Source organism: Cynocephalus volans, chromosome 2 (assembly GCF_027409185.1).
Source record: "Cynocephalus volans isolate mCynVol1 chromosome 2, mCynVol1.pri, whole genome shotgun sequence".
NCBI classification, from domain to species: domain Eukaryota; kingdom Metazoa; phylum Chordata; class Mammalia; order Dermoptera; family Cynocephalidae; genus Cynocephalus; species Cynocephalus volans.
In genome coordinates, this window is record NC_084461.1 from 210,144,275 (window position 1) to 210,157,328 (window position 13,054).

General features: G+C 53.7%; 1 protein-coding gene across 1 annotated transcript; it reads left to right on the top strand.

The window, feature by feature from the left end:
• The first annotated feature begins 665 nt into the window (after positions 1 to 665).
• Positions 666 to 12,930, top strand: LRRC74B (leucine rich repeat containing 74B). The gene is made up of 9 exons (XM_063085523.1): positions 666 to 804; positions 1,646 to 1,761; positions 2,171 to 2,303; positions 3,412 to 3,618; positions 6,776 to 6,885; positions 8,311 to 8,426; positions 9,440 to 9,518; positions 11,131 to 11,226; positions 12,773 to 12,930. Exons 1-9 carry the CDS (start codon positions 666 to 668, stop codon positions 12,926 to 12,928), a joined length of 1,152 nt encoding a protein of 383 aa, XP_062941593.1. The 3' UTR covers positions 12,929 to 12,930.
• Positions 12,931 to 13,054: the final 124 nt, after the last annotated feature.

A 13,054-nucleotide genomic window follows, 5' to 3' on the forward strand; every position in this document is an offset into this window, starting at 1 on the left:
GAGATGGCAGGTGTTGTGAGTGTTGTGAGAGACAGCATGGGGCCAGAGGACGGGCTAAGGAAAGCTTCAGGAAGAAGTGGCTTCTAAGCTGACGCTTGCCGATTCTGAAGTTCAACAAACCAAGCCGGAGAGAAATGTTCCTGGTGGAGGGAACAGCGTATTCAAAGGACAGACTGAGAGCCACAGAGTGAGAGTGTGACTCTGGCTCCAGAGAGGAGGGAGACCCGGCTCAGCAAGGCTCCCCAGGCCCTCCCATAGAGCTGCCCCCAGCCCGCAAGTGCAGCGACGAAAGCACAAACTCTGGAGTCAGGTGTGTTTCCCAGTCCGTGGAAGGGACTGCAACCTCATAGGGCGACAGGGAGTATAAACGCCCGCAAGGCGCCCAGCCTTGGTCCTGGTCCGCGGGGAGTGTTCTGATCCGCCCTGGCGACGAGGTCAGCTCAGGGCAGCCGCAGTTTCTGCGGCAACCACCAAGATCGCGTTGCCCGGGCGACCGCCGCGGAGACAGCGCGTCCCTATTGGCTGCGGCGGACGCCCGTTCGCTGTGCGCCACATTCGATTGGTCAGTGCAGCCGGAGGGTCCTCCCACATTCCCGGGCCGCGCTCTAGGCGTGGCTCCGCGCTGTCCTGCCCTCAGTGCGGGCGACTGAGAAACGCGCGTAGCCATGAGGAGTACCTGCGAGAGGTCCGAGGAGAACCAAGAGCAGGAGGTAGAGGCGGCGGCGGCCGCTGGGCATCTTGCAGGGTTCCTGGAGGCCGAGGACGGTTCGGACGCGGATTCGGGCTCGGACCTGGAGACGGAAGGTGCCCCCGGCGTGGGGATCAGGCCTCTCTCCTCACTTTGGGGGTTTCTTTGGCAGGGGTGAAGGGAAGCGGGCTGGGGCCGAGTGAGTAAGAGATCCCTGTCCAGCAGAGGACGCGTCCCTGTGCGGGACGCCTTCAGGGCAACCAGCATCCCCTCCAGCTCTGGTGCCCTTCCCAGCGGTATCAGGAGTTCCACCATTAGAATATGCTTCCAGAATGACGTTAAAGTGCAAAACCCCGCCAAACAGTGTCCCACCCTGAAATGGGACCAGAGCTGGACTTTCCCAGCCCACAGGAAAACCTAAGCCAGTAGGTACAGAGAATTTAGAATTGTTTCAGTTTTTCCCCGCAAAGATGTTCATAAGGGCCGGCCCCGTGGCTCGGGAGAGTGCGGCGCTGGGAGCGCCGAGGCCGCGGGTTCGGATCCTATGTAGGGGTGGCCGGTGTGCTCACTGGTTGAGCGTGGTGCAGACGACACCAAGCCAAGGGTTACGATCCCCTTACCGGTCACAAACAAACAAAAAAAAGATGTTCATAAAACGTTTGTGCTCTGCAGTCCCCCGGGGGGAGACATAGCATGCACTTTGGCGTCAGACAGGCAGGGTCCTTATCCTAATTCTGCTAGGATTAGCTACTACTAGCTGTGTGACTTTGGGGAAAGCATTTGCTTTTTCTGAGCATCAATGTCCTCATCTGTAATATGGGGGCAATAATCCCAACTAGCACAGGAAGAAACACCTCTAGAGGGGAAACATAGGCCAAGTAATGAAGGAGGGAAGGGGAAGAGGTAGGTGGTTGTGCCCATGAAGGGATCCACATTTGTCCCCCTGTCTCCTGTCAGGCACCCATGGACTTGGAAAACTGGACAGAGACACCCTCTATCTGGGGTCTTGCCGCACCTATAGTGTAGTGCCAGCCCCGGAGCTGAACGTGCGGCACCGTGGCCTGGGGCCCCAGGTATTGCTGGAGGAACACTGGGGCCAGGCTTGAAGTGGGAGGACCCAGGAGACAGTAGCCACGGGAGTGCCCCTCCCTGAGTGCATCCCACACACCCCCAGCCTTCCTCTGTGCCAGGCATGGCCTAGCCCCCACATCCAGGAGACAGATGGGATCGAGGCTGGGGAACCTACAGACCCCTAGCCCAGTGGGGCTTAAGGGAAGGCTCCAGGAGGTGAGATCTGGGCAGTGTGTCATTTCCCTCTAGAAGAAGAAGCAGGTGTCCCCTGGGCATGTGGGAAGGGGAAGGTTTTCCAGCGGGAGGATGATGAATGGGCTGACCCCTGGGAGCAGGATAGTGGCCAGCTGTGTCTGGGACCCTCAGCCTTGGGAAGAACCAGACTCCTCAGGCCCCTCTTCTCTATTCCAGGGGGTCCGGGCACTGGCTTCCACATTGACTTCCAATCCCTATATCAAGCGGCTGGACCTTCGAGACAATGGACTCTGTGTGGCTGGTGCAGAGGCCCTGGCAGATGCCCTGAGCAAAAACAGTAGTATCTGTGGTAGGTGCTTAGCCTGGGGCAGATGGGCAGGCTTGAATCCCTCCTTTCTTCAGGGATGTGGTCCTCCAAGCCTGGCCTTCTCACCTGTGGCCTGCTGCTGTTGCTGGGGGTGGGAGAGGGGCCTCAGCACAAAGTGGGGTGCATAGGGTGGAGTTAGACCCTCTGTAGTGCACCCAGTGCTGGACAGTACTCCCTCCCTGACCCTCTCTGTCTTACCCACTCCCCTCCTCTGCTGGCCAGCACCCCGGCACATGGTGGACTCCCAGTGCCTGGATGCAGTGTGGGAGAGTCCTTCGACTCAGAGAGGTCGGGGCTGGGCAGTATGAGAAGAGCAAGAGCAGGGAGGGCAGGTAGGAATTTGATGGGGCCGGATCCAAAAGCCAACTCTGCCGCTAAAGAGCAGGCTGACCTGGGCAAGCAGCTCAACATTGCTGAGCCTCAGTTTCCAATCTGAAATTACTCCACCAATACCACTTAGCCCTTGGGTCATTAAATGAAACTTCAGGGCCGCCCCATGGCTCACTCGGGAGAGTGCGGTGCTGATAACACCAAGGCCACGGGTTCGGATCCCATATAGGGATGGCCGGTTGGCTCACTGGCTGAGCGTGGTGCTGACAACACCAAGCCAAGGGCTGAGATCCCCTTACCGGTCATCTTTTTTTAAAAAAAAAAAAAAGAAGAAACTTCAAACTCAAAGTGGTCAGCTAAGTTTCTGTCTCACATAAATGCTCTGTGCACCGCCACCTGGGCTGTTACTGCCAGTCCCTGGCAAGGGGACAGTGGGTACTTCTGTAGGTGAGTTATACTGCTGTCAGACATGAGTCACCAATAGGGTGGCTGCCCTTTCACTGCAACATTGTCCCCAGCACCACAAGGTAGGTGGTTCTAACCCCTTGACAGAGAAACTGGTGGACATGCAGAGAGGGGGATGTTGGGAGCCAAGGGAACCCAGCTGATGGGTGGCAGAGCCACCATGCAGCCTCAGGACAGTCCAAGCACAAGCCCCTTCCTCCACTTCAGGCCTGGAGGTTTGGGAGATGGAAGAAAGAGGAGGAGGGTGGTGCCTGGCTTTGCATCCCACTGACTGAGGAGTGGTGCTGGCCCCCAGATGTGGATCTGTCGGAGAACCAGCTGGGAGCAGCGGGAGCCCAGGCCCTCTGTGCTGCCTTTGCAGTGAACCAGGCTGTGCAGAAGATCCAGCTGTCAGGGAACGGCCTGGAGGAGCAGGCAGCCCAGTACCTTGCTGAACTACTCCTGGCCCACACAGGCCTGAAATCCCTGGACCTGAGCTATAACCAGCTGAGTGATCAAGCAGGTAATGCCCGGGCCACCATGGGACATGAAACCTCATCTTCCTACGGCAGAGGTGGGTGGGGTTGGCAGGAATGTCCACCAGAGAACATCCATGCTCTGGCTCCTGGTCCCCACACCCCACTTTGGCCTAGTCTTCTCTCACTCTAGCCACACAGAACTTTTAATTCATTCCACAAGTATGTCATTGCCCACTGCTGTAGGTGCTGAGCACTGACTTAGCTACCGGGGGGTCCAACCATGAACAAAACAAAGTTCCTGACCTCAAGGAGCACATGTTAATAAGATAATTCTTGGTAATTTCTGGCGTTACAAAATAAACAATGTGTAGTGGCTGGGGAGGCCTCTGTGAAGAGGTGACGTTTAAGTGGAAGTGTGCAGGGTGGGAAGAAATCAGCCATGGCAAGACTAGAAGGAAACATTTCAAGCAGAGGAACAGCAATCATGCAGGCCTATTTTCCAGACTGACAGACACCAGCATGACTGGGCAAGTGAGCCAGAGGAGAATGGCCAGGCTGTGGGGCCCAGAGCAAAGGGGGCTTCAGGCCTCAGATCATGGGAAAAGGTTTGAAGATTTTGTTCCAAGTGCTGTGGAATACAGGGGTGAGATTCCTTGATCTCATCTCTCTCATGCCCCAGGGCCTTTGCACAGGCTGTCTGCTTTGCCAGGAATATGCATTTCTATCTGCCTGCCCCCAAACACTCCAATCAATTGTAAGAATCACCTGGTACCCTGGGTTAGGAATACAGATTCTTGAGTCCTTGATCTGCTGAACTAGACTCTTGGGGGGATGCCCATGCATCTTCATTTTAGTGGATGTCCCAGGAGAATTGTCTCAAACAGAAACTTTGAAATCACTGCTCTGTCTCAAGCTGCTTAGAGGGAGTGGGATGGCACCAGCCTTGGCCTGTGAGAATTGACTCTGGAGTTCAACTGCCAGAGAGCCAGTTTGCTTTCCAAGAAAACTGTGGGAAGTCAGTGACATTTTCATAAAATAAAAGAGGTTCGGGCCGACCCCGTGGCTCACTCGGGAGAGTGCGGCGCTGGGAGCACTGCGGCCGTGGGTTCGGATCCTATATAGGGATGGCCGGTGCGCTCACTGGCTGAGCGTGGTGCGGGCGACGCCAAGCCAAGAGTTACGATCCCCTTACCGGTCACACACACACACAAAAGAAAGACGTTCATTTCAGACTTTCAACAAACTAAGTATAAGTGTCCCTTTGGGCCTGCCTGATCAAGAAGCGCCAGAGAGGCAGCTGGGATGGGGAGCTAGAAGCTAAGGCCCTGAAAAAGCTGCACAAACACACACGTATACCTGAGGTTGTTGGGGCAGGGCCTGAAAAAGGATAGATTCAGCCAGGCCATTTTGTTTCTCCAAGAGGGGATCTGTGGGTGGGCCCCACTCCTTTGAGGGGTGGAGGAGCTTGGCTCTTGATCTCCCCACCTGATCCATGGGAATGGCAGCACTTACTTCATAAGATGGCCTCAGGGGACACAGAGACCAAGCATCAGCAGTTGCAGGGGACCAGCTTCAGGTTAAGAAGAACGAGCCTCTCACCCTCAAGTTGTTCAGTAAAGAATGCGCTTCCGCACAAAGTGGGGACCACTGCCCTTCCCTTCAGCCCTGGGACTGTCAGTCTGAAGAAGGAAAGCACCCTATCTGAGAACCTAGGAATATCAGATCCAGTGCGGGGTGCTGAGTCCCACTCTCAGGGCAGCAGTGCTGGGAGTCCTCGCTTCTGCGTGGGGAGCTCTCCAAGGTGCTAAAAGTGTCTGCCGCCGCCTGTGCTGGCCCAGCAGGCTGGCCAAGCCTGGGCTCTGGTTAGTCCATCCGTTTTTCCTGTGTGCATTTCTTCAGATCATCCTTCCTAGACCTGTGCTAGGTTCTGGAACCATGGAGAGGGGTCAGATTCAGATCCTCAAGGGACTCCCAGGCTCATGGCAGAGACCAGCCAGGCAGAGAGAGGTCTAGTGGCCAGAGCCTGGAAGCATGGAAGTGCAGTGGATGTGGGGCCCGAGGGCATCCAGTCCATTGTGGTCGGGCAGGCAAGGCTTCTTGACGCTGTGTTAGAACAGCGTCAACAGGGTGAAGAGCTGTTGACCAGGTGAAAAGGGGGTTCCAAATGGGGGGACAGCCCAGAGGCATATTGGTGCTGACTCTTTGGAGAACTGGGAACAGGTCAGTCTGACCAGATGTTGACAGAATGGAGAGGGGGCTGTGTGGGTGGGTCTCTGCCTGTTTTACATGCTAAATATCTCTCAAGGTTTCTCTCCCCACACCTCCCCCTTCCCTTCTTCTAGCACCCCTGCCTCTTCTCCACTGCAGCTGGGCCACCTTTCACGTCTTACCTGTGCTGTGGCACGAGCATTCTAACTGGTCCCCTGCTTCTCGTCTCACCCACCACTAAGGGTCTTGCTAAAATGCTAATCCAGCCTTGTCACTTTTGAAAGCCCTCTTACTGTCTGCCACCCATAGGGCAGTGCCCAAGCCTTTGGCTTAGCATTCAAGGCCTCTCAGCATCTCTCAAGTGCCCCTCACTCCTCCCTCATTTCGCTGGCTCCCCTCCTCCCGCCTCCAGCTCCGGGCCTGTGTGCATTTCCACAAGTGCCTGTGCACATTGCCCTTTCTCGTGTCTGCTTCCCGTTGTGCATGCGTTCATGCTGGTGAATTCCTCAGTTCGAGGTTATCCCCTCCATCCACTTTCTTGACCCTCTCCCCGCAAGGCAGGGTTAGCCCCCACTCTGTTCCCACACCTCCCTATTTGTAGTCTAAATAGCTCATATCTTGCCGAGCCCGTGGCGCACTTGGTAGAGTGCTGCGCTGGGAGCGCGGCGACTCTCCCGCCGCGGGTTCGGATCCCATATAGGAATGGCCAGTGCGCTCACTGGCTGAGTGCTGGCCACGAAAAAGACAAAAAAAAAAAAAAAAAAAAAAACTCTCAAGTTAAAAAATAAATAAATAAATAGCTCATATCTCATTAACTTGTATTTCTATCCCACCCATTAAATGTGAATTCCTTGAAGGCAAGGCAGGCCCAAGTTGGGTTCATCTCTATGACTCTCCTGCCCAGCAGAGATCCTGGCACACAGCTGGCATCAGTATCATTTTTTGCAGGAATGAACAGAGTGAATAAGAAGGTCTCTTTTGGTGTTTTTGAAGGAGAGATGCTTGGACCAGCCCTGGCAGAAAACACAGGACTCACTGAACTTAACATGAGCTGGAATCACCTCCGAGGCCCAGGAGCTGTAGCATTTGCCAGGGGACTGGAGGTATGAAGCCCCAACCAATCGGCCACTCTGGACTGTCCTTTGGGGGCCTGTCACCCAAGTGCCAAGTCCCTGTCTTTGCAGCTGTTCAGAAATGAACCTTTAGGCTGGCTGGTTAGTTCAGTTGGTTAGAGGACAGTGTTATAACACCAAAGTCAAGGGTTTGAATCCCTGTACTGGCCAGTTGCCAAAACACACACACACACACACAAACAGTGGAAGTTTACTCTTCAGGCAACACACACACACACACACACATACACACACACCTCAGGCAACACACACACACACACACATACACACACACACACACACACACACACACACACACCAGAAATGAACCTTGGACTGGCCAGTTGCCAAAACACACACACACACACAAACAGTGGAAGTTTACTCTTCAGGCAACACACACACACACACACACATACACACACACCTCAGGCAACACACACACACACACACACACACACCAGAAATGAACCTTGGACTGGCCAGTTGCCAAAACACACACACACACACACACACACCCCAGAAATGAACCTTGGATCTTTTAACCAGAACTTAAAGAATATTTCTTTAGGAGACTAATTATCCTGCCCCATTTAATGACCACAATACACTGTGCTCACTCTCATGTCACTTACTGAAGGGTCCACAGCTGAATGTCATGCATCTTCCCTAGATACTGCAGACACTCAGCTAGCAGGGGACCTCCCTGCAGTCTGGTGGCACATGCTCGCTGTTGGGCATATGCAGATGTTTTCTTGAGATGACACCCTTGCAACCCTGGATGCCATCACAACTCTCAGACATCCCACCTGCTCCCTTGGGTGTTGTGATTCATTCCTTCAGAAATGGGTGGCTCAAGCCCCTGCCAGGAGGCACAAGTTGACTGCAGTGTTCCCAGCACCAGCCACCTTTGTGGGGTCCTCCTCAGGGAATGGCAGCCACTGCCTTGCCCTCTTACAGAGGCTGACCCAGGAGTTCTGCCCCACAGGATGGCAGGACAGGCTCTGTCTTCCCAGAGCACCCACCCTTCTCCCCACCACAGTCCCCTAGGTAAGTTCCATCCAATAGCCCTTGACTGGACCCTCCACTGGGCCCCTGAATCTGCTCTGTGCCTTGGGGCCCCTGCCCTTGAGAGGCTCCCAGGTGGTGGAGTCTGATCACTGTGTCTCTGGGGCCTGCTGTTCCTTGGTCTCTGAGGGTCATTTGCATTCACACCCACCCTCTCTTGTGCTTCTGGCCGCCGACTCTACTGATCACCATCTTCCAAGCCAGTTACTGGGGCCTGCACAGCGCTTTCCTGACTCTTCCCCGGAACCCCTGCCCTTCAGTACTTTGTCCCTGCTCTGTGCACCTCAGGCCTCCTGGGCTCCGACGCTGTCAGATGTGGTCCCATGGCTTCACTCTTTGGTGTTCTAGGCTAACATTTTCCTGAAAGTCCTGGACATCTCATACAATGGTTTTGGAGATCTAGGAGCCTCTGCAGTGGGTGAGGCCCTCAAGGCCAACAATGTGTTGGAGCAACTCAACATGAGGTGAGGAGCACAGCAGTGCCACCCCAGGGACCAGGAGCTCTGCCGTCTTGGCATCGTTGACCACTTTAATTTCTGAACCTACCGTAGTTTACCCATGATGGGGCTTGAGCCACAATCCAAGAGCACCCAGCTCCATTCTTCTTACTCAAGTTCATAATTTATGCGTTGGGATTTGTTATTCCTACAGCACAGGCAGGTGGCTGGGACTTGCAAATGTGTGTGTAAAGCATCTTCTGCAGAGTCCGGTGCGGGGCGGGTGCTCCATTCAAGCTTTCCTTCCTCTCAGAAGAGTCTCATCCAGACGGGGCACGGCCAGGCCCTGACGAGTGGGCCCGTGTGCATGCTTTGGGGCCCTGCCGTGGGTGAGGTGCTCTTCCAGGACAGGCAGGTCATGGGCTGCAGAGGCTGAGCCCCTCCCAGGGAGGATGCCCCCTGTGGGTAAGGAGGCCCCACTCAATCCTGCCCATTTTTCCTCTCCATGGGAGGAGCTAAGGCTAGAGGTGGCTACCAGAGATACTAAAACTGGAGGTGCAGACCAAGCTGGGGTCTGAGAAGTCAGAAGTGGGACTGGCTCTGGAGACACTGTGGTCCGGAGTAGTGCTAAGGCCTAGAGTTTGGGTTCTGCAGGAGGAGGAGAAGAGGAGGAGGGAGCTGGGCGTTTTTCCAGAACGGAGGCTGTCATGGTGATTGGTATGGAGTGCCAGCTGGAGAACATGGGGCATCACCTGCTGTGCTCAAAGGGCGAGGGTGCGGCAGCTGGTTTCCACCAGGGGGAGGGACACTCTAAGTGTGTTTGCTGGGTGATCTCTTTGAACACTGGGAGCCACCGATAAGGCAGCGTCATATCCATCTATTACATATTGACCTGCCTGGGGGCCCGGGGCATGAGTGGAGGGCCAGAATGTGAGGCCCAGCCTGGTGCACACAGCAGTAGCTCCAGCAAGGACCCCAGGGCAAGGGCTCTGCACAGCTGTTGGGAAGGTAGCACAACGCACGTGTCTCTTTTATGGCAGCAACAACCGCGTCTCTGCAGTGGGAGCCCTGAGCCTGGGCCTGGGCCTTCAGGCCAACCAGACACTGAGGATTCTCATTGTGAGTGCCAGCCTGACCAGCGAGGCCCCAGCACAGACCTGCCCTGTGCCTATTCCCACAGACCCCTCCCCCGCCACATCCCCCGACTCTAGGGGCAGCAGGCAGGCAGATACACACAGGCTCCAGAGCCCACATGGGGTCTCCAGGAGAGGACTTCCTGGCTTCCTCTTCTGACCACTCCACCCCTTGCCATTTCTTCTCCCATCTCTTTCCTGGCCCTCTCCTCTCCCCACCCTCCCCCCAGAGGCTTCTTGTTGCCCTTCCTCTACAGCATGCTGGGGTGCTGCTCTGCTGAGGGTGGCCAGGGCACCTCTTGCTTCACCTTCGTCTTCTCCCCTGCTCTTCCTCTGGCCTTGCTGGAAGGCAGGGTCAGCTCAGGTGTACTGTTGGCCACTGCTCAGACCTACCTGAGGCTTTGTGTGCCAGGGAGGGTTTCACTTCTTCTAGGTTTGCAGGTGGGTAGGGAGTTGCTGAGAGCAGAAGACAGAGAAAGGAGAGAGCTGGGCGAGGGTGGAGCAGGTCCCCGAGGACCACTGTGCCCACAACATGTGCTAGGGGACAGTATTGCCAGCTGCAGGGGGGTGTCCGGCTCTGTCTGGCCCTCAGCTCCCCACCCCTGGCTTCCCTGGGCTTCTTCCGTAGCGGTCCCACCCCCCACACCACCCCTGCCAAAACCCAGACCTCTTTCTCAAGCCCAGATCTACATTTCCAGCCACCTACTAGACAGTCTCCCAGATGTCCCCAAATCACTTCGGACTATGAGAGTCAAACCTGAATGCATCACCTCCCTCTAAGGGTGCCTCTTGGTGGGGGGCTCCTTCTCCCCAAGTCAGGAGCTGAGGCCTGGAGCTTGTCCCTCCCTTTCCCACGTCTTCCTTCTGCCATCTCTCACGTCCTGCAGTGGGCTCAGGCTGCTGGCTCCTCCCCCTCCCCACTTCTCCTCCTCAGGTTCTGCTGACCTGTCAGTTTCCCCAGCCCTGGTGCTTCCTTCCCACCTGCTACCCGGTGATCTTTCTAAATCACTCCCTGCTTTAAACCTGTCAGCGGGTCCCCTCTGGATAAATCTAAGCTTCATAGAGTGCCATTCACAGCAAGTCATGGGGGAGCTAGGGTCAGTCAAACCCCTTTACCAAGTTCATTGCTGTCACCCCAAGCTGCTCGGAATTCTGCAGAAACATGCATGCGCGCACACACGCACACAGACACACACAGACACACACACACACAAAGATTTCACCTCTGCTATGCTTCTGTTCTTGCTGAAATGCCCAGCTCCACCCACCTCACCTTCGAAGTTCTGCTCAGGTGTTTTATCCCCCACCCAACCTTTACCTCCCAGGAAGAGCTGATGCACACACTCATCGCAGGTTTGTGTCTTGTGCATCTCTATCTTTGGCTTGTGGCACAGAGCCAGGCACTGGGTGGTGCCATCAGTGTCCACTCCCTCCCTCTCTTCCCCAGCCAGGCAGCCTTGCTTGGAGACACCTTCTGAGATAAGACAGTGAGGCAGTCCTAGCCAAGTCACAGATATGAGGAATTATTCCTCTTCTTTCATGTTGCTCTCTGGCTTCCTGGGCTTGGCTTCTCTCAGTTTCGTGTGTGTGTTTCTTAGGTGTCCAGGAATCCCATGCGATGTGAAGGCTGCTTTGGTCTTCTCAAGTCTGTCCAGGACAATCCAGCATCTGCTCTGGAACTTCTGGATTTCTCTGTAAGAGCTTTTCATAAACCTCATCTCTGATCCTTCCAACAGCCCTGTGAGGTACCTTTATCTCCATTTTAGAGGAAGAAATTGGGGATTAGAGAAATAAAGTGCTCTGCCCAGATATACCATGTAGCAGAGGCAGAGTTCTAACCCAGGCCTGAATGCAGGTCACAAGGCCACTCCGGACTGGAGGTCCCACTGTGGTCTCATCTTGGGCCCCTGCCTGGATTCTTCGTTGGGTGAGAGATAGTAGGTGGGGACCTGGAGGCACAATGGTCATTGTTCACTGATGTTTAGATTTGTAGGTTCAGCACTTACAAGGCTGCCCTTCTCCCTGCACTGCCCCACCTCCCACCAGCCTGTACTGCCTGCAGGTGGACTGTGGTGCTGGAAGATTCACTTGTGTGGCTCTAAGGGAGATCAGGACCCCTTCTTAATCAACTTTGCTTTTTCAATGTAGAAAAAAAGATGTCACTCTTTTCTAAGGCAGTTAATCATTAAGGAGAGAATCCCAAAATAAAAATTATTAAAAGAAAATTCTAGTTACAAATCAGTGTTTATTCTAAACCTGATTTATTTCAACCCAGACTTGACTCAAAGCCTTTCTAGAGATGGGTTTTATAGTTCCAGTCTTTCAGGTTTGGGACAACTGATGTCAAACATCCTTCCTGTTTCCTTCTAACTGCCTGGTCTGACAAATTAGCTTGCCTTAACCATGTTCCTTCTGCTCTGAGACTTCCTGTCAGCACTGAATTCTATCATTCTCAAAAAAAAAAAAAAAAGGAATGATATATGACATTGTCCTGCCCAAACACACACTTATTCAATACAACATATGGTCATTATCAGAAGCCTCTACTGTAATGAAAATACCATTGGCTTTGGAAACAATTCAGGCCTGAAACCAAATCCTGGGTCCATCAGTCTCAGACAAGACTGTGAATCAAAGAAATCATCAACACTAGCCTGGATCCACTTTTCTATTCTTTTATTCCTTAACTGCTATCATTAGTCTTATCTGACTAGTCCAGATGTTATCCTCAGCTACTTATGAGTCCTTACAGTTCAAATAAATCCCTTCCCAGGATTCGATCTCGTCTTTACGTACGTGGAACGGAGCTAACAGCCACCCCTCAGGGTCATTGTGAAGATGTGATGAGATGATAGACCCTAGGGAAAGGGCTTGCATGGAGAAAGACTCAATCAGCACTAGTTCTCTTCTCTCCAACCCCTTTGTTTTTAACTTTATATCGAGGAACAACAGTCTTTGCTGAAATGTGCACATAGATTAAGCATGGAGCTTGGTGAATTTTCACAAACAACATACACCTATATAACAGCCCCAGATCAAGAAATAGAGCATACCCGTAAAAGTAAAAGCCCCCCTTGAGCCCTTTCCCTTCTCTATTTGAATAATTTGGGGAGTATGATTTTGTCATTCATAGGAGAGAATCTGCCTGGAGGAGCTTCTTCGAGAACTTGTGTGTGTAGATAAACATAGTCATGTTCTCAGAAAGTATAATGTACTGCCTTGTACTTGGTTTCCCCTCAGGATATCCAGGTGAACAGAGAGTTTGATGACCTCGCTAGCTCGGTGAAGGTAATTCTTCCAGGGCTTTCCGTAAAGACTGGTGCTCGCCGAGTGGAATATAAAAAAGAGTTGCTGCCAGTCCTCAGACCATTCCTACCAGCGTCTGCCCCTAAATGACTTGGAGTGTGGCTTCCTCATCTCCTCCAATCATCCACTTCAACTGCTACCTTGAGGGCTCTTCAACTCACAATGCCTTAGTACCACTTGTGTCTGCACTGAGTCCCCATGTCAATCAGGTGCCAA